We start from the raw sequence: 21,569 nt of genomic DNA, 5'->3' as shown, positions 1-21,569 counted from the left end.
TGGGGGGGCGAGGAGGGGGAGGGGGGGGGGCGAGGAGGGGGAGGGGGGGAGGGGGGGGCGAGGAGGGGGAGGGGGGGGCGAGGAGGGGGAGGGGGGGCGAGGAGGGGGAGGGGGGGGGCGAGGAGGGGGAGGGGGGGGCGAGGAGGGGGAGGGGGGGCGAGGAGTGGGAGGGGGGGCGAGGAGGGGGAGGGGGGGGCGAGGAGGGGGAGGGGGGGGGGGCGAGGAGGGGGAGGGGGGGGCGAGGAGGGGACGAGGAGGGGACGAGGAGGGGACGAGGAGGGGACGAGGAGGGGACGAGGAGGGGAGGGGGGGACGAGGAGGGGAGGGGGGGGGCGAGGAGGGGAGGGGGGGGCGAGGAGGGGAGGGGGGGGGGGGGGCGAGGAGGGGAGGGGGAGGGGGGGCGAGGAGGGGAGGGGGGGGCGAGGAGGGGGAGGGGGGGGGCGAGGAGGGGAGGGGGGGCGAGGAGGGGAGGGGGGGGCGAGGAGGGGAGGGGGGGGGGGGGGCGAGGAGGGGAGGGGGGGGCGAGGAGGGGAGGGGGGGGCGAGGAGGGGAGGGGGGGGCGAGGAGGGGAGGGGGGGGGCGAGGAGGGGAGGGGGGGGCGAGGAGGGGAGGGGGGGGGCGAGGAGGGGAGGGGGGGGGCGAGGAGGGGAGGGGGGGGCGAGGAGGGGAGGGGGGGGGGCGAGGAGGGGAGGGGGGGGGCGAGGAGGGGAGGGGGGGGGCGAGGAGGGGAGGGGGGGGCGAGGAGGGGAGGGGGGGGGCGAGGAGGGGAGGGGGGGGCGAGGAGGGGAGGGGGGGGGCGAGGAGGGGAGGGGGGGGCGAGGAGGGGGAGGGGGGGGGCGAGGAGGGGAGGGGGGGGGCGAGGAGGGGAGGGGGGGGGGCGAGGAGGGGAGGGGGGGGCGAGGAGGGGAGGGGGGGGCGAGGAGGGGAGGGGGGGCGAGGAGGGGAGGGGGGGGCGAGGAGGGAGGGGGGGGGCGAGGAGGGGAGGGGGGGGCGAGGAGGGAGGGGGGGGGCGAGGAGGGGAGGGGGGGGCGAGGAGGGGAGGGGGGGGCGAGGAAGGGGAGGGGGGGGCGAGGAGGGGAGGGGGGGGCGAGGAGGGGAGGGGGGGGCGAGGAGGGGAGGGGGGGGGCGAGGAGGGAGGGGGGGGCGAGGAGGGGAGGGGGGGGCGAGGAGGGGAGGGGGGGGCGAGGAGGCGAGGGGGGGGCGAGGAGGCGAGGGGGGGGGCGAGGAGGGGAGGGGGGGGGCGAGGAGGGGAGGGGGGGGCGAGGAGGGGAGGGGGGGCGAGGAGGGGAGGGGGGGGCGAGGAGGGGAGGGGGGGGCGAGGAGGGGAGGGGGGGGCGAGGAGGGGAGGGGGGGGCGAGGAGGGGAGGGGGGGCGAGGAGGGGAGGGGGGGCGAGGAGGGGAGGGGGGGGGCGAGGAGGGGAGGGGGGGGCGAGGAGGGGAGGGGGGGAGGAGTAGGGGAGGGGGGGGCGAGGAGGGGGAGGGGGGGCGAGGAGGGGGAGGGGGGCGAGGAGGGGGAGTGGGGGGCGAGGAGGTGGAGTGGGGGGCGAGGAGGGGGAGGGGGGGGCGAGGAGGGGAGGGGGGGGGCGAGGAGGGGGAGGAGTAGGTGAGGGGGGGGGCGAGGAGGGGGAGGGGGGAGGGGGGGGGCGAGTAGGGGAGGGGGGGCGAGGAGGAGGGGGGGAGGGGGGGGCGAGGAGGGGGGGGGGGGCGAGGAGGGGAGGGGGGGGCGAGGAGGGGAGGGGGGGGCGAGGAGGGGAGGGGGGGGCGAGGAGGGGAGGGGGGGGCGAGGAGGGGAGGGGGGGGCGAGGAGGGGAGGGGGGGGGCGAGGAGGGGAGGGGGGGGCGAGGAGGGGAGGGGGGGGGCGAGGAGGGGAGGGGGGGGGCGAGGAGGGGAGGGGGGGGGCGAGGAGGGGAGGGGGGGGCGAGGAGGGGAGGGGGGGCGAGGAGGGGAGGGGGGCGAGGAGGGGAGGGGGGGCGAGGAGGGGAGGGGGGGGGCGAGGAGGGGAGGGGGGGGGCGAGGAGGGGAGGGGGGGGGCGAGGAGGGGAGGGGGGGGCGAGGAGGGGAGGGGGGGGCGAGGAGGGGAGGGGGGGGCGAGGAGGGGAGGGGGGGGCGAGGAGGGGAGGGGGGGGGCGAGGAGGGGAGGGGGGGGCGAGGAGGGAGGGGGGGCGAGGAGGGGAGGGGGGGGCGAGGAGGGGAGGGGGGGGCGAGGAGGGGAGGGGGGGGCGAGGAGGGGAGGGGGGGGCGAGGAGGGGAGGGGGGGGCGAGGAGGGGAGGGGGGGGGCGAGGAGGGGAGGGGGGGGCGAGGAGGGCGAGGAGGGGGCGAGGAGGGGAGGGGGGCGAGGAGGGGAGGGGGGGGGGGCGAGGAGGGGAGGGGGGGGCGAGGAGGGGAGGGGGGGGCGAGGAGGGGAGGGGGGGGGCGAGGAGGGGAGGGGGGGGCGAGGAGGGGGAGGGGGGGGGGCGAGGAGGGGAGGGGGGGGCGAGGAGGGGAGGGGGGGGGCGAGGAGGGGAGGGGGGGGCGAGGAGGGGAGGGGGGGGCGAGGAGGGGAGGGGGGGGCGAGGAGGGGAGGGGGGGGGCGAGGAGGGGAGGGGGGGGCGAGGAGGGGAGGGGGGGGCGAGGAGGGGAGGGGGGGGGCGAGGAGGGGAGGGGGGGGCGAGGAGGGGAGGGGGGGGCGAGGAGGGGAGGGGGGGGCGAGGAGGGGAGGGGGGGGCGAGGAGGGAGGGGGGGGCGAGGAGGGGAGGGGGGGGCGAGGAGGGGAGGGGGGGGCGAGGAGGGGAGGGGGGGGCGAGGAGGGGAGGGGGGGGCGAGGAGGGGAGGGGGGGGCGAGGAGGGGAGGGGGGGGCGAGGAGGGGAGGGGGGGGCGAGGAGGGGAGGGGGGGGCGAGGATGGGAGGGGGGGGCGAGGAGGGGAGGGGGGGGCGAGGAGGGAAGGGGGGCGAGGAGGGAGGGCGGGGGCGAGGAGGGGAGGGGGGGGCGAGGAGGGGAGGGGGGGCGAGGAGGGGAGGGGGGCGAGGAGGGGAGGGGGGGCGAGGAGGGGAGGGGGGGCGAGGAGGGGGGAGGGGGGGCGAGGAGGGGAGGGGGGGGCGAGGAGGGGAGGGGGGGCGAGGAGGGGAGGGGGGGCGAGGAGGGGAGGGGGGGCGAGGAGGGGAGGGGGGGGGCGAGGCGGGGAGGGGGGGGCGAGGAGGGGAGGGGGGGGCGAGGAGGGGAGGGGGGGGCGAGGAGGGGAGGGGGGGGCGAGGAGGGGAGGGGGGGCGAGGAGGGGAGGGGGGGCGAGGAGGGGAGGGGGGGCGAGGGGGGGGCGAGGAGGGGACGAGGAGGGGACGAGGAGGGGAGGTGGGGACGAGGAGGGGAGGTGGGGACGAGGAGGGGAGGGGGGGGGCGAGGAGGGGAGGGGGGGGCGAGGAGGGGAGGGGGGGGCGAGGAGGGGAGGGGGGGGCGAGGAGGGGAGGGGGGGGCGAGGAGGGGAGGGGGGGGCGAGGAGGGGAGGGCGGGGCGAGGAGGTGGACGAGGAGGGGACGAGGAGGGGAGGGGGGGACGAGGAGGGGAGGGGGGGGCGAGGAGGGGAGGGGGGGGCGAGGAGGGGAGGGGGGGGGCGAGGAGGGGAGGGGGGGGCGAGGAGGGGAGGGGGGGGCGAGGAGGGGAGGGGAGTGAGAGAGCAGTGTGGGGGGGTGGGAGAGAAGTTGAGGGGGGAACTCACCATTAATGGCTCACACTGGGTAGCAGGGGAGAACTCAGCAGCAGGACCTGCACTAACATTCCAAACCCGAGCAATCCACAAGAGCCATTTACTCACCTCTTTTGCATTTGATTTTCCTTCTCTTATTCTTCGTTTCCAAGCCAGGGACCTCCGGAGACAGACCATCCTGCACAAGCAGAAAAAAAGAATCAATCATGTTCAGGCCATTAAACTATCGTCCTACACACAGAAACAGGCCATTCGGCCCAACTAGTCCATGCCGTCGTTTGCGCGCCACACAAGCCTCCTTTCGCCCTACTTCATCGAACCCTATCAGCATATCCCTCTACTCCTTTCTCAAGCGGTTAAAAAAAGCATACGGGACCCCGGGTTTTATAAATAGAGGCAGAGAGTACACAAGTATGGAAGTTATGATGAACCTTTACAAAACACTGGTTTGGCCACAACTGGAGTATTGTGTCCAGTTCTGGGCACCGCACTTTAGGAAAGATGTGAAGGCCTTAGAGAGGGTGCAGAAGAGATTTACTGGAATGATTCCAGGGATGAGGGACTTTCGTTATGTGGATAGACTGAAGAACCTTGGAACAGAGACGGTTGCGAGGAGATTTGATCGAGGTATTCAAAATCATGAAGGGTCTAGACAGAGTAGATAGAGAGAAACTGCTCCCATTGGCAGAAGGGTCAAGAACCAGAGGACATAGATTTAAAGTGATTGGCAAAAGAACCAAAGGTGACGAGAGGAAGAAGTTTTTTACACAGCGAGAAGTTATGATCTGGAATGCACTGCCCGAGGGGGTGGTGGAGGCAGATTCAATCATGGCCTTCAAAAGGGAACTGGATAAATACTTGAAAGGAAAAAATTTGCAAGGCTACGGGGATGGGCGGGGGAGTGGGACTGGCTGGATTGCTCTTGCATGGAGCTGGCGCGGACTCGATGGGCCGAATGGCCTCCTTCTGTGCTGTAACCTTTCTATGATTCTATGTGTTTATCTACCTTCCCCTTAAATGCATCTATGTTGTTTGCCTCATTACTCTGTGTGGTAGCAAGTTCCACATTCTAGCCACTCTCTGGGTAAAGAAGTTTCTCCTAAATTCTTGATTGGATTTATTAGTGACCACCTTATATTAATGACCTCTGGTTTTGGACTCCCCACAGTGGAAGCATTTTCTCTACGTCGAGCCTATCAAACGCTTTCATTATATTGAAGACCTCTATCAGGTCACCCCTCAGCCTTCTCTTTTCTAGAGAAAAGAGCCCCAGCCTGTTCAGCCTTTCCTGATAAGAATATCCTCAGTTCTGGTATCATCCTAGTAAATCGTTTTTGCATCTTCTCCAGTACCTCTATATCCTTTTTATAATATGGAGACCAGAACTGTTCAGAGAGCTCCAAGTGTGGTCTAACCAAGGTTCTATACAAGTTCAACGTTTCAATTCTATCCCTGTAGAAATGAACCCCAGTGCTTGGTTTGCATTTCATATGGCCTTATTAACCTGCATTGCTACTTTTAGTGATTTGTGTATCTGTATCCCCAGATCCCTTTGCTTCTCTACCCCATTCAGACTTTATTATTCAAGCTGTACAGTAAAAATCAATCATATGCAGGCCATTCAACCCTCTGTCCTATGCACTATAAGGCCTAGCTCGACAACTACCAGCACCGTCTGTTGTCGAAACTAACCTTTACGAACCGGAAGGTCTCGGGTCAGACCCGATCTGTGCTGAGTTAGCTTATCTGACCCCGGGCGTAATAGTCAGCATTAGTGCTTGGCACAATGGGAAAGGGTGGATCAGCCAGGCTTGCCGCGTACCCTGCTTCGATCTGCTTTGACAATGAAGCAAAGTTACACGACGACCGTCTCCTTTCCTCAAGGCGAGAGCACCTCACCGAGGGGGCAGGTAATGGAATGAGGTGGGAACAGAGTGAGAGGAAGGACATCTGAAATGGGAATCGGGTGAGAGTACATCTTCTCCTATCACCAATGAATCCAATAGGGAATTCAGGGGAAACCTCTTTGTCCAGAGAGCGGCGAGAAAGTGGAACTCGCTACTAAACGGAGTGGTTAAGGCGACGAGCAGAGATGCATATAAGGGGAAGCTAGATAAATACATGAGGGAGAAAGGAATAGAAGGGTATGGTGATAGGGCTGGATGAAGATAGGTGGGAGGAGGCTCATGTGGAGCATAAATATTGGTATGGACCTGTTGGGCCGAAAGGCCTGTTTCTGTGCTCCCAGCATTTTCTGTAACTCGATGTAATGTAGGGCCGCAGTATTGGATTAGTCACTTACAACAGTTGCTCTTCTTTTCTTCCCCAGGGCCTGGGTGTCGTTGAGCTCACCCCCGGATGTGTAGCTGCTGTCGGTCGCACCATCCGCTGCGTTAGGCCCTTGAACCGCATCCGAGGAACTTTGTTGGGCAAACACCTTGAGCTCCCCGTCTGTCTCGAGGGTGCTCTGCCGATGGGAGATATCACCAGCGGAAACGAGACAGCTCTCCCCTGGCACGCTGTTCGGTGAGGAGGCGCTCTCAGATGCCAGCGGCGAGTTTGAGCCTCCTTCGGTCTTCACCGGGGGAAGCCCCTGGGTTGAGGAGGTGGTGTTGTCGGCCAGCGAGTGGGAACCTGCCCTCTGGGTTGCACCGCCGCTACTGCCAAACTGAAGAGTGTCAGGGGAGGCAGGGCTGTCGCGAGCAGCCGGTGGGTTTGGTCCTGGAGATATCGGAGGTTGCCGGCTGCTTGAAATGCTGGGAGCACGTTCCTTGGCTTCTGCCCCCTCCTCTACTTTCACCTGATCACCAAACAGGCTGTAAATCGACCGTTTGTCCGTGATCACGCTGCTTTCAGAGAGGCTGCGCTTCCGGATGGGTCCGGCTGGAGCGATGGAGATCCCCTCCCACTGAAAGCCTTCCAGAGAGGACAGGTTTTCATCCTCGTCCAGCTCTAGAGCTTCCAGGCCGGTCTGCACTGAGGGAACCATCTCAATCCCAAACCTGGAAACAGAAGCGCATTATAAAACCACGACTGGTGATGAGGTACAGCACACCCAAAGGTCTCAAGCAGGACAGTCAGGAACACTCAGGGACCCCCCTATCCACCACCCATTCTACCACAACGAGACAGGGATCAGGGATCTTGGCAGCATAATCAGGGCGCTGGGGACAATCCATCTAATGGTGTGATAGTTACAGGGAACTCATCCCCTCAAAGTTCTCCCATACCCAGTGTCAGGTCTGCAACCACCAGCACTTCAACGGGGGAGGTGGGGGATGACGGGGGAGCAGGACGGGGGAGCAGGACGGGGGAGCAGGACGGGGGAGCAGGACGGGGGAGCAGGACGGGGGAGCAGGACGGGGGAGCAGGACGGGGGAGCAGGACGGGGGAGCAGGACGGGGGAGCAGGACGGGGGAGCAGGACGGGGGAGCAGGACGGGGGAGCAGGACGGGGGAGCAGGACGGGGGAGCAGGACGGGGGAGCAGGACGGGGGAGCAGGACGGGGGAGCAGGACGGGGGAGCAGGACGGGGGAGCAGGACGGGGGAGCAGGACGGGGGAGCAGGACGGGGGAGCAGGACGGGGGAGCAGGACGGGGGAGCAGGACGGGGGAGCAGGACGGGGGAGCAGGACGGGGGAGCAGGACGGGGGAGCAGGACGGGGGAGCAGGACGGGGGGGATGGACGGGGGAGCAGGACGGGGGAGCAGGACGGGGGGGATGACGGGGGGGATGACGGGGGGGATGACGGGGGGGATGACGGGGGGGATGACGGGGGGGATGACGGGGGGGATGACGGGGGGGATGACGGGGGGGATGACGGGGGGGATGACGGGGGGGATGACGGGGGGGATGACGGGGGAGCAGGACGGGGGAGCAGGACGGGGGGGATGACGGGGGAGCAGGACGGGGGGGATGACGGGGGGGATGACGGGGGGGATGACGGGGGGGATGACGGGGGGGATGACGGGGGGGATGACGGGGGGGATGACGGGGGGGATGACGGGGGGGATGACGGGGGGGATGACGGGGGGGATGACGGGGGGGATGACGGGGGAGCAGGACGGGGGATGACGGGGGAGCAGGACGGGGGATGACGGGGGAGCAGGACGGGGGATGACGGGGGAGCAGGACGGGGGATGACGGGGGAGCAGGACGGGGGATGACGGGGGAGCAGGACGGGGGATGACGGGGGAGCAGGACGGGGGATGACGGGGGAGCAGGACGGGGGATGACGGGGGAGCAGGACGGGGGATGACGGGGGAGCAGGACGGGGGATGACGGGGGAGCAGGACGGGGGATGACGGGGGAGCAGGACGGGGGATGACGGGGGAGCAGGACGGGGGATGACGGGGGAGCAGGACGGGGGATGACGGGGGAGCAGGACGGGGGATGACGGGGGAGCAGGACGGGGGATGACGGGGGAGCAGGACGGGGGATGACGGGGGAGCAGGACGGGGGATGACGGGGGAGCAGGACGGGGGATGACGGGGGAGCAGGACGGGGGATGACGGGGGAGCAGGACGGGGGATGACGGGGGAGCAGGACGGGGGATGACGGGGGAGCAGGACGGGGGATGACGGGGGAGCAGGACGGGGGATGACGGGGGAGCAGGACGGGGGATGACGGGGGAGCAGGACGGGGGATGACGGGGGAGCAGGACGGGGGATGACGGGGGAGCAGGACGGGGGATGACGGGGGAGCAGGACGGGGGATGACGGGGGAGCAGGACGGGGGATGACGGGGGAGCAGGACGGGGGATGACGGGGGAGCAGGACGGGGGATGACGGGGGAGCAGGACGGGGATGACAGAGGGAAGCGACTCAAGAAATAGACAGAGGTGGGGAGAGAGTGTGCAGGAAGGAGTTGGGGGGGGTGATCGAGGGAGAGAGAGTGTGTGCGTGTGTGAGGGGGAAGAAAAAGAGTTGGGAGGAGAGATAGAGAGAATTTCCGGGGTGGGGGGGGGGGGGGGGGGTGTCGGGGGAAAGAGACACAGCTCCAAACTGCAGCTGAACATTGAGCCAGGACCACAGCTTGGTGCTGCAACACTGAAATCTGCTCCCCCAGTGATCTAGACCAAAGTTGTCTTCGAGTAACGCACGATTCATACCAGTTGTCCTCAATTGGTTGTTGGGGTGGATTGACACTCGCAGTACATTGTGCACTGGTGGGGCTGGGGAGGGCATCCTGAACCAGACTACAGCTCGGCACCAGTCTGCAAGTGCCCAGTTACCTACTGACCTTCAGACTCGCAAGTTCACTTAGAGAATTAGCTTTGAGTTCAGCTGGGTGAGAAAATCTAAAGTCATGGTTGAAATGACAGTAGGTGATGGTGATGAGGAGCTCTACTGGAGTTATTCAGCTCAGCAACCCCTCCCTCAAACATGTGTTCCAAGAGCTCTTCTACATTCTTGTTATTGGGGAACTACTTCATCCCTGCCCAATTCCTGTCTCCCCCACCCGCTTTTTCTCCTCATGTGTGCTCACATTCTCGTGTGGAGAATACGATTGCGTCAGAGCTCGTCCCTACGATCACTTCACCGTGCTCAACCAGCGAGCAGTAGACTCCACCCCCCCTAATGGCTGATGGAGGCCATCAGTTGAGAGATGCTTCAGAGTCACCACCTGTCCCAACTCGGAGGAAGAAGACACAGCTTTTAACGGCTTTCTGTAGCATCTAATTCTCCTTTCAGTCAACCGCGGAGCCACCGGTGATAATGAGCGATGGGCTGCGTCTTGCTCAATGGGCCGGCCATCTCCCACAGGGCGCATGCAGGCCAAGACAAGATCGCGAGTTACTGGAAATGCCAGCAAGGTTATTACAACAAAACAGAAGACCATCTTCTCTCCTTACTGACCTTGGTAAACCTTTGCCAAGCTCCTGCTTCTTCTTAGCGACTTGCTGGATGACCTGATCCCAGTTGACGTGACGGCGTGACACATTCAGCAGCTGACGCAAGGTCGGTTTCAGACCCGATTCCTTTTCCGATTCGCTCTTCCTTTGGCTCCCTATGCTTCGGATTCGCCGAGCAATGTTGAGGTTGGGCTCGGGGACGTGAGTCCCCGGCCTAGACTTTGAGTTGATGTGACGGGTGAGGTCTCTCTGTACAGAGCTGGGAAGCCCCAGCTTGTTCAGTTCCGACAGGAGGTGGCTGGAGCTCTGAGCCCCTCCGTTCTGCAGCTCCGAGTCTGAGGAACAATTATCGAAGGTTTCGCTGTGCACAGAGCTTTGGATTTCGTTGTTGTTTTTTGATTCAATCAATGTGAAGGGGAAAGTGGACTGCAACTGCTCACCACTTTCTGAAGTCGAGGAGGTCTTAGAGTCACTTTTTGTGGCCGAGAGTTCGGAAGTCGCAGCATGCTGGGTATATAATGCAGCTATTTGCTCCTTTGTTGTATTTGAACACGGCTGCCCCTGTCCTGAATGGGTGCTGGCGGAGTCTACACTCACAGCTAGCTCGACGACTTCTGCGATGTCAGCAAATTCCTCGTCGCTTATTTCTTCGCAGCCTGACAGCGATTCGTTCGTTGGGTTTCCATCGCCTGCTAAGTGCTGCGACTTGTGGGCCATTTTATTGTTATTATTTTTACAGTTCTCCTTGTTGCCCTCTGAGGACTGTCGACAGCTCGCCCGCAAGCCGTGTTTCACACCCTCCGTCTGTCTGCGCTCGGACTGACTGCACCTCAGTGCTTCTCTGGCCCGCCTGAGCACTTCGCTCAAACCGCTGTCCATCTGGTATTTAATGTTACTGTCCGGCACACCCATTGAGGGCTGTGCATTCTGGCTTGCGGTAGCTCGTGTTGAAAGCTGAGCTCCTGACGGACTTGGGGCACTGTTTGGCTGTAGCCTGGCATTATGGGATGGTGAACGCCCGTGTGTTTCCGACTTGGGTGTGCCCGTGGGCTTCCCACTTTCTGCACCACACAAAGGTTTACTTTCTTTTGAAAGGCTCTTCGGGTCTGGATTTGAAGCACAGGATATGAATTCGGGAGTAGGAGAAGATGACGATTTGGTGCAAAGCGTGACAGAAACCTGGAGCCCGTTTTTGTTGGGTGCTTTTGTTTCATTCTCAGTAGAGCATCCCCGTTGGATCGGAAGACTTGCACCATTGCTTGGTTCCTCAGTCACCTTCTCAGGGGCCGAGGCAGCACTGCTCTTGTGTTGTACCTCAAGATCTTTCAGTTGTAGCGACGTGCAACCGCTCCCGGATTCTTCGCTGCTTTTACTTCTAGTAGCGGGGTCCTTGGCTACCGGGAGCAGTTCTGGGGATTTATGAGATCGGTAAGGGGCCCAGCGACGTCTCTTATCCCTTGATGGGCTCGAGCTCTTCCCCCCACTCTGATCTTCTTTACTCAGTGCACTTTCCATGTTGTTGAAACTCAACATTCCTTGACTCGGCACGTCATCACTGGTGAAATCCATCTGACAGTTCTGAAAGGTGTAATCGCTCAGCTTCCACCTGTCCGCTGGATCTCTCTGTGGCAACGCTGCTCCTCTGCCGTCAGCTGCCCGTCTCCAGCCTTGCGCTTTCTTCTCCCAGGCACGCCGGTCTCTTGCAATTCTGGTCTCCATTTTGTTCAACTTGTGGACTTTTCCTTTACTCCACTTCCTATCCGACTCCTCCGCAGAACTGCTTTTGTTGCAAGGCTGGAGTCTCGCATTCGGCCAGTTGGTCACGTAGTGAGATGGGTTTTCCCCATTGCCACTGGAATTGGCATTCCAGTTGGATGCGCCCCCTTGGTTATTGGAGTGCCAACTAGCCGCTCCCCCTGATCCACTGGAATGCCAGTTATGTTTAGAATACCAGTTAGGTGCCCCCCCTGTGCCATTCGGATGCCAACTGTTTGATCCCCTTGAGCCTGATGAATGCCGGTTCGACGGACCCCCTGAATTGGCCTTCCAGTGACAATGCTGAAAACCGCTCGCTCTGCAATTCCCATAATCCTGTGTCTCCCAGTCCCATTCCTGTTCTCCTGCACTTTCATGGTGCCATGATGACTGCTTATATTTGCTCATAGGCTCAGAGTACGCCTGCCGATCTTCCCATGTCCTCCTGTATCTCCTGTCATCACCGTCTGTTGCCCGGTTCCCTGGTGTGGAGGTGTCACTCTTTCTACATAAAAAGAAACAAAGCAAAACCACATAGAATTACAGAATTTACAACGCTACAACACAGAAGGAGGCCATTCGACCCATCGCACCTGTACCACCTCTTCAACTGGAGCTAACTATTCTCAACCCATTCCCTGCTCCTTTTCTATTATCCTTTTATATTCTCCCTTTACAAATATTTATCCAATTCCCCTTTAAATGATGTTACAATCTCTGCCTCAACAGCTACCTGTGTCAAAGCATTTTATGTTCTAAAACCCCTCTGCGTGAATATCATTTTGCTAAGTCCCCTCTTTGCAATCCTCACTTACTTTTCTCTCCCACATATTTCAACCTTCTGACTGTCGCCTCCTGCGCATCGCGCCCCACCTTCCTGCACCCGACCATGGTTTGCAGGGTCAGCACTTGCCTAAGTCCAGCCCTCTGTAAACTCCTCTGCCTTACTACTGTCTCCTTGAAAAACCTTCTCAAAATCCAACTTTATGTCCAAGCCATCAGCCTCTCCTGTGACCAATCTTTCCATTCTACTTACTGTTTCTCCATGAAGCGCCTGGAAACACTTTGTACGTAGTTGTTGTTGTTGTTGGTGGTGCAATGTAAGGACAAGTTGTTGTTGTCTACGTCCCTTCTCACCGATTTACTAACCAGTGTAAACAATCCTTCATTATTTGCCTTCTTAAAAACTTCCATAACTTTGAAAACCTCTATCAGATTCCTCCTTGATCCCCTCCTATTTCTCATCTACATGCTGCCCCTCGGCGACATCATCCGAAAACTCGTCAGGTTCCACATGTACACTGACAACACCCAACTCTACCTCACCACCACCTCTCTCGACCCCTCCACAGTCTCTGATTTGTCACACTGCTTGTCTGACATCCAGTGTTGGATGAGCAGAAATTTCCTCCAACTAAATATTGGGAAGACTGAAGCCGTTGACTTTAGTCCCCACCACAAACTCCGTTCCCTACCCACCGACTCCGTCCCTCTCCCTGGCCACTGACTGAGATTGAACCCGACCGTTCGTAACCTCGGCCTCCTATTTGACCCTGAGATGAGCTTCCGACCACATATCCACTCCATCACCTAGAGCGCCTGCTTCCACCTCCGTAACATCGCCCGTCTCCGCCCCTGCTTCAGCTCATCTGCTGTTGAAACCCTCATCCATTCCTTTGTTACCTCTAGACTAAATTATTCCAATGCTCTCCTGGCCGGCCTCCCATCTTCCACCCTCCATAAGCTTGAGCTCATCCAAAACTCTGCTGCCCGTATCCTAACTCACGTTCTGTTCACCCATCACCCCTGTGCTCGCTGACCTACATTGGCTCCCATTCTGGCAGCACCTTGATTTAAAAATTATCACTTTGTTTTCAAATCCCTCCCTGGCCTCGCCCCTTCATATCTCTGTAACCTCCTCCAGCCCTACAACACTCCGAGATCTCTGCGCTCCTCCAATTCCGACCTCTTGCGCATCCCCATCACTCCACCATTGGCAGATGTGCCTTCAGCTGCCTAGGCCCTAAGTTCTGTAATTCCCTCTCTAAACCTCTCCGCCTCTCTACCTCTCTCTCCTCGTTTAAGACACTCCTTAAAACCCACCCGTTGTCCTTATGTGGCTCGGTGTCAAATTTTGTTTGATAACGCTCCTGTGAAGTGCCTTGGGATGTTTTACTACGTTAAAGGTGCTATATAAATGCAAGTTGTTGATACACAGTTGTTACATTAGATATTTTCTCTGGTTCAGGATCACCAGATACTCCCATAAGTGGACATCGCGTCCCCTACGATCTGGAGTTTACCTTTACTAACCAATATCTAGCCGCATGATGATGTAACCTGGAGACTGTAACAATAAGACCCTTTGCTGGAGTCCTGCAATCTCCCATGTACTCCATGTGAACTTCTATTTTCTGCAGGGCAGACTGACCAGCACTCTCGTAAGGTGAGGCCACTGAAAGCCAACAAGACAGTTTATTTTACGTGTAATATATGATTGATATTCCCTGAGAACTATTCTGTGCAATCCATTGCATATCACTCCTCGCAACAAGGCGGTGTCACTCTACCCGTCAATGGACTAAATTTATTTTAAAGAATAACAATCCCTGAAAGTATTCGGCACTAACCTTTCCTAACATAAGCTCCGTGTGTTCATGCCACAATCTGGAGTCTCCCTTGGCCTTCCACTAGTCGGAGAAAAAGCGAGGCTTCTCTGCCTCACTATTTCACTCACAACTACAGCACACTGTCTCATTTCAGTAAGAGACGAAGCTAAAAGCTCATCCTCCACCCTCCTGTACTGCAGGGTACTCATATCTATCATTTCCCCACAAATCACTCAAAGTGGATCACTCAAGTGTGGAAAAAAAATCATCTGCCATTCTTTTCCATTGTAACTGAAATTTCTAATGTCCAAAATAAGGATTGAAACAAAACTTCAAAGCCTCAGCCTCTCCCAGCAGTGAGCTGAATTTGGACTGAGGAGTCTGAGAATGTGCAGTGTGCCCAATATCCCAGGATAGATCAGTACCGTTCAGTCAGCTGCACTGCTGGAAGATTTTTCTTTATAGCTTCTAAAAGTTTCTGCTTAGTTCTTTTCCAAAATTATTTGAAGAAAGCGAGAGGACAAATTTCAAAAGCTTTCATCGGGTAAAGTTATATTGAGCATACTTTTTTAAAACAGGCATGTGTGTGAGAGAATTGTTTTTTAGTTTTCTGAATGTACACTTCTTGCAGCTTTTCTTTTGCTTTCTATAGACTTCAGAAAGTGAGCACCAATCGTTCGATGGTACTGACTTGTGAATGGAAGGCAGGCCCATATCAAGGAAAAAGTTGAGTAATTGATTAGTTTTGACGTTACTTGGAGCAATTGGGAAACTAGTAAATCTAGCTATGATCATGGCATTTGGTGCAGTCATATATTTCATATAAAATAAACTGGTTTGTTGGTTTATAATTGGCCTTGTCTCACTGGAGTCCTTCACAGTATCCAGCATACACAATGAGGGGCCTTATGCTATCATTGTTACTGTTAACGTTACTGGACTAGCAATCCAGAGGCCACGACTAAAATTCCAGAGAAAGAGAGAGTTCAAATCCCACCATGCCAGTTTGAGAATTTAAATTCAGTTTTAAAAAATCTGTAAATAAAAAGATGATACCAGTAAAAATGACCTTGAAAACCCAACTGGTTCACCAATGTCCTTTAGGGAAGGAAACCTGCCGTCCTTACCCGGTCTGGCTTATATGTGACTTTAATCCCACACCAATGTGGTTGACTCTTAACTGCCCCCTGAAGTGGCCGAGCAAGCTCCTCACTTGTATCACCAGCTTCTGAAGGCAACAAGGCATTGCTAATAAATGCCAGTAAGCAATGCCTACGTCCTGAGAATAAAATAAAACTAGATAGTGGGCAGTAAAAAAAGCTCTCAAATTCATAAGGAATACGAGGTCCACTTATGAAAGGAGCGGGGATGCAGAGTCCAAGGGAATATCCAGTGCGGACCTGAAATTTGTAACAGGCACACTTTGTACAGGAGTCAATTGATAGTGATCAGGCTGGCTTCCCTCCGCCTCCACCCCCCCCCCCCCACCACCACCACCGCCTCCCTAGCGTAGGAGTGTTGAAACCAACACAGAACATTACCACTGATGCACTGCCTGAGATCAGCCAAGGATCGAACCAGTGCTTTCCTCATCTGCACGGTGAACCTACTGAACCATCGGTAGATCCTGAAGTGATATTTAAAGCACTCTCCTAGTGAGGCTGGAGAGTGGCCTGTGGCTGAGCCTGAAGGAATGGCAGCATTGCTGAATGCATGCCCACACTCCCTCGGTTTAACTGGCAGGCTCTGTTACATTAGTTATATTTTTGCTATCGCTGCATCAATCATACCTGCAGGCGAGAGTGGGGACGCCAGTTTTTCCAGTTGAGAATGATATGCCACTAGACAAGTCAAACACATGTCCCAACTTATTGACATATCAATAGAACTCAATACAAATGAAACAATAACAAATCAACAACAAGATCATTATTTACTGATATCCACTTAAAACAGCCTATAGAATCCCACTAGGGTGGGATGGAGGGGCATTCGACAGGCATCAGCCACGCATATTTCCTTGTAACTTTGCACCCGTCATTAAGACCCTTTCTCAATTACCAATCCCACCCTCAGCTATTGCAGCCATTTCCCCCGCGCTTTCTAAGTGATCAGTACACTTACCCTTTTTGTTCTTTCCGCTGTCTGATCAGTTGAACGAGTTCCTTGTCGAAGTATTCCTCATCTTTGCCGTCGTCCTTCCGGTTCTCTTCCCTTTCCTGGGTGTCCACCTTCTCTTTATGGAGCTGGCTGGAGATGTGCTTGGCATAGGCCGAGAGGCCCACCACAGTCACCCTGCAGATTCGGCATTCGTGTTTGCAGTCCCTGTTGAAAGAGGGGGTCAGTGGAGACTGCACCGTACCGACAGGCATTTCAGAGGGGGCAGGAACGCTGAAGCAGGAAGCAGGGGGAGGGAGGTGCGGGGCATCAGGGGGTGGCTACACCATCCCCGATTCCTTTAACTTAACATTTATCTTCGATGGCTGCAGCAGGCCATGCTTCTGCTGCCTTCCCCTGCACCGAGGTCACTGCACTCCCCCCCGCTGACTGGGAACAGGGAGAGTGAAAGTCACCCAGGACTCCAAGCACATGCTAGCAGGCAGTCCAGGCAGATAACGTCAGGTCAGCTGGTGTGAGGCAGCCCTGGCAACAGTTTCCTTATTTAATCGCACTCCCTGCTAATTCCGACAGCAGGGAGTTGCCTCCAATGGTAGGCCTGTAACTACAGCCAGCCCGGTTTAGCAGCGTTGTCTGGAATCCTGAGAGGGTGGATCTTACAACAGCTGCCAGGATGTGCTGCCTGAAACACTGCTTTATTTGGAGAACACCAGAGGCTTCATTTTGTCTCGCTGATGTTATGCGACACCAAACGCGACAGTTGTTCCTGTGTTAACATCTGCTGTACCTTCTGTGTTTCCTTCCTTAAAGCAGCTCACTTTTGCTGCCTTAAGAAGGAGAGGTTTTAAACGGGCATCGTAATTGGGATTTCTAACTGGTAAGATGGCTGACAACTCAGATAACATAAGAAGATCCCAACACTTCCGGATCTCAGCTGGACTATCACTATCTGCTCCCCCTAAGCCCCGCTCGCCCGCCACATCCCTGTGCCTGGCTCGTCCTCCACATCCCTGTGCCCGGCTCGCCCTCCACATCCCCGTGCCCGGCTCGCCCTCCACATCCCCGTGCCCGGCTCGCCCTCCACATCCCCGTGCCCGGCTCGCCCTCCACATCCCCGTGCCCGGCTCGCCCTCCACATCCCCGTGCCCGGCTCGCCCTCCACATCCCCGTGCCCGGCTCGCCCTCCACATCCCCGTGCCCGGCTCGCCCTCCACATCCCCGTGCCCGGCTCGCCCTCCACATCCCCGTGCCACCGCTCGCCCTCCACATCCCCGTGCCCGGCTCGCCCTCCACATCCCCGTGCCCCCGCTCGCCCTCCACATCCCTGTATCCCGCTCGCCCTCCACATCCCTGTATCCTGCTTGCCCTCCACATCCCTGTGCCCCGCAAACCAAAGGATGAAGGCGGCGTACACACTGTGCTGTCACTGAAGATTGCAGTTTATAGGATTTGCATAGAGAAAGAATTCATTCAGCCCAAGGTACCTGTGCTAGTGAGTATTCTTCAACTGTAGCTACCTACTCTGTGTCAGCTGTGGCTCAGTGGGTAGCACTCTCTCCTCTCAAGAGTCAGAAAGTTGTGGATTCAAGTCTTGAGCCCATAATCCTGGCTGTCACTCCAGTGCTTAACTGAGTGAGTGCTACACTGTCTTTCGGATGACGGTTTAAGGTAATTGATAAAAGAACCAGAGGCGACATTGGGGATAAAACATTTCCGCAGCGAGTTGTGATGATCTGGAATGCACTGCCTGAAAGGGTGGTGGAAGCAGATTCAATAGTAACTTTCAAAGGGGAATTGGATGAATACTTGAAGGGAAAAAATTTGCACAGCTATGGGAAAGAGCAGGGGACTGGGACTAATTGGATAGGTCTTTCAAAGAGCCGGCACAGGCACAATGGGCCGAATGGTCTCCTTCTATGCTGTATCATTTTATGATTCTATGAAACCTAGGCCCGGTCTGCCCTCTCAGATAGATGTAAAAGATCCCATGGCAATATTCGAAGAGCAGCAGAGGAGTTCTCCCCAGTGTCCTGGCCAATATTTATCCCTCAACCAACATATCAAAACAGATGATCTGGTGATTATCTCATTGCTGTTTGTGGACAGCCACTTGCCACCGATTCCATCGCCCTCTACAGCCACTGTCTGAGACTAACCAGAATTTTTATAGAGAATGGGCAACAAAATTGGATTAGCGTGAAGAAAGACTTGCATTTATATAATGCCTTTCGCAAAGTATTTTTGAAGTGTAATCCCTGTTCACAATGTGGGAAACGTGGCAGCCAATTTGTGCACAGCAAGGTCCCACAAACAGCCATGTGATAATGATCAGATCATCTGTTTTAGTGATGTTGGTTGAGGAATAAATATTGGCCAGGACACCAGGGAGAACTCCCATGCTCTTCTTCGAAATAGTGGCATGGAATCTATTACATCTACCTGAGTGGACAGACAGGGCCTCGGTTTAACGGCTCATCGAAGACGGCACCTCCGACAGTGCAGCATTCCCTCAGTACTGCACTGGGAGTATCAGCCTTGGTTATGTGCTCAGGTCTCTGGAGTGGGACTTGAACCCACGACCTTCTGACTCAGAGGCAAGAGTGCTACCCACTGAGCAATGGCTGACACTAAGTATCTATTGGACCGTTCCAGTAACTTAGAGGTTCCCTGTACTGGTGAGCTCATCTCCCTCTGCTGCCCCTATGGATGGTCATCCCGCTCCCCTCTTTCTACACTATCCAAGGCCTGAACTGTCAGCCCTGCTCTGAGGGCGACCACACTCTGGACAGTATAATCCAGAAAGCCCTCATTCCCTCTGATGGTGCGGTGTGCGGACAACTGCTGCTCTAACACAGGGATCCTCCGTTCCAGACACTCAATTTTCAGACACTTAGTTCGAACGTGCTTTACAGAAGAACAGCAATTTGAGGCATTTACCTTCCTTTCAGGTTCTCGAGTTCCCGGTGATGCAGCATGCTCCTCATGTGTTCATCCATCTCCTACAACACACACACACAACTCATTTCTACCCTTTTTTTGTTACTGGCTTTTCAATTATGGACAGTGCCATTGTTGGAAGCAGAAGTGGTTTATGAACTCCCCTGGAATGCAACTAACCAAACCAAACCAAACCATACCATACCATACCAGGAAGGTCCGACCTTGAATCCTGGTTAGTGCTGAGTTAACTGATGTCAGTTGGGGTCACTGCAATTGGCATCAGTAACCCCATGGCTAGGTTGGGGGAAGGGGAAAAAATAAAATCAGCAATACTTCCTGTTTCTGATCACTATCCAGTAACCCTTACTGCTCTCCCCTGTGGGTGTTGGTTGAGGATCAGCTCTGATAACCCCCGCTACTCCCCACTGTAATCACCCTGCCGACACTCACTGTCTATGCTCCCAAATGAAGAATGGACACCTGGGTGGACGGTGCCCAGCGTCCATCGAACTGCGTCCAGCAACACAGCAACTTAGGGAGAAGAGGGTTAAAAGCAGAAAATGGGAACAGAGAGCGGAAGCGGCAAGAACGGTTTTCCAGCGACACCGGGTCGCCCCGGTCCAGTGCGACACCGGGTCTCCCCGATCAGGCTCTCATCCACCAGATTTTGGTTTTAATATTCAATCTCGGGATGTGGGTATCACTAGCAAGGCTGACATTTATTGCCCATCCCTAGTTGCCCCTTGGGAAGGTGGTGGTGGGCCTTCTTCTTGAACCTCTGCAGTCCGATTCTGAATGATATTTTTGGAATTAATCCCTGATCCCGCACCCCTCGTGACTAAGTGAAAGGCCACATGGCAGTGCCTCTGGAAGCGGGCTTCCCAACTAACGGCAGGGCATCACAAGGTAAACACACATGAGGAAGGCCATTTGGCCCATCTAAGCTCATCCACTCTAACACCCTACATTCCCCCATCACAGCATTCAATTGTTTAGTGAATGATTCCAGAGTTTTCACCTCCACTACTCCATCTGAAAGTCTGTACCTGGTATTAGTCACGGTGTGTGAAGAACAACTTCCCAATATCAGAGCTAAATTTCCCTTTTACTAATTTGACTCTGTACCCCCTCATCCAACCCTTGCAGTTTGGTTTGAAGTGATTTTCCGGATCTATCCTTTCCATACCATTTATTGTCTTGTTTACCTCTCTGTAAGATCACCTCCTTTTCAGGCTTGAAAAACCCAAGTATCTCTATTCTCTCCTCATAACTCAGACCCCCGAGACTAGGAATCTGCATCGTAGCTCTTGCCTGAACTACCTCTCGTGCCTGAATAAGTTGCAGTCTGACTAGCCCACTGTATAGTTTGATCACAACTTCCTCCAACTTGCACCCTACTGCTTTGACTTTGTAGTTCAACATCATATTGGCTTCGTTGATTAATGCTCTGTATTGGTTGGACATGTTAAGTGTCCCAGTCCCAGTCTTTCAACTTCATCCGTAGCAATTTATGGAGTACATGTCGCCCATTTTTTCTTCCATACTTAATGTGCATTAAATTCCATCTACCACTGTTCTGCCCACTTACATATTTTGTCCAACTTATTCTGTCACTTCAGAGCTGCCTCCTGATTCCACTTGACCATCCGAGTTGGGCATCATTCACCGATGTGAGTGCATTTGAATCCAAGTCACTGAAGTAAACTAGAAGCAGTAACGTTTCTAACACTGAGCCATGGGCACCAACTCAGCACCCCTCCTCCCCCCACCAACAAGTACCCCTTGTTTCCTACCCTACAGTCAAATTCTTATCCATATCCGAGATGTACCCTGAATCCCCAGGAGGTGGGATCCATCAAGAAATGTGGAAGATAAAAACAGGTCTTAGAAAGGAGAGACTGGCCATCAAGAGACACACTGAAAGTTACCGTTTTTGAGCTGTAAGTGATGTGGCACAAAATGCACTTCCTCTCTTTTCCCATGGTGGAGAACTTCACAACAGTCAATCCACACCTGAAAAATACAACGGGAATTCAGGCAGTGGGGAACAGAGATTGTATTCTCGACATAACTAGGAATGATTCGCTATGTTTGTGGAAATTTACAAATTCAAATCTCTATGGAAAAATATTGATTTATTTTATGGATGAGAAGCGGGTGGGACCAGGCACATGGGGGAGGGGGGTGACTAGAACATTCCATGTGAAAACATTTCTTCTCACTTCCCCCTCTTTCCTCTAGTAATAATCCTCAGTCTGTGTCCCCTTGTTACCAATTCACCAAGCACTCTTCATTTATCCTCTCAAAATCTTCCATAATTTTTAAAAGCTCCATTAAACCTGACCCTCCTTAACTGTCTCTGTCCCAGTAAGAAAAGTCCCAATTCCTCAAGACTTCCTTCATAACTATAACCTGGTGTCATTCTCATGAATCTTCGCTATCTCTTTCCAATGGCTCGAATAGCATTCTTAACTGTTTGTCGAACACCTAATTTGCCATCAACAACCTCTATATTACTGCCCTGTTCAAGTTCAATTATTTCTTTGATGTTTACACGTATGGCCTGTAAGAGATTTTGTTTTAATTGATGCTGACAGTCAGTTTATAAGGGGTTA

The 21,569-nt window shown here is 56.6% G+C and overlaps 1 protein-coding gene across 1 annotated transcript; it reads right to left on the bottom strand.

The window, feature by feature from the left end:
• Positions 1-3,787: 3,787 nt before the first annotated feature.
• On the bottom strand, positions 3,788-20,961 carry LOC137309108 (zinc finger protein 106-like; the record flags this gene model as incomplete). Its single annotated transcript, XM_067977402.1, has 6 exons — positions 20,883-20,961; positions 18,952-19,013; positions 16,021-16,221; positions 9,537-11,792; positions 5,982-6,681; positions 3,788-3,857 (listed from the first exon to the last, which is right to left on the bottom strand). Coding segments are annotated over exons 1-6 (3,343 nt in total), but the record flags the coding sequence as incomplete, so codon positions are not given.
• Between the last annotated feature and the right edge of the window lie 608 nt (positions 20,962-21,569).

Source organism: Heptranchias perlo, unplaced genomic scaffold (assembly GCF_035084215.1).
Source record: "Heptranchias perlo isolate sHepPer1 unplaced genomic scaffold, sHepPer1.hap1 HAP1_SCAFFOLD_1473, whole genome shotgun sequence".
In the NCBI taxonomy this organism is placed as follows: Eukaryota; Metazoa; Chordata; class Chondrichthyes; order Hexanchiformes; family Hexanchidae; genus Heptranchias; species Heptranchias perlo.
Note: the sequence above shows the minus strand (reverse complement) of the source record. Positions and strands in the feature narration are given on the sequence as shown.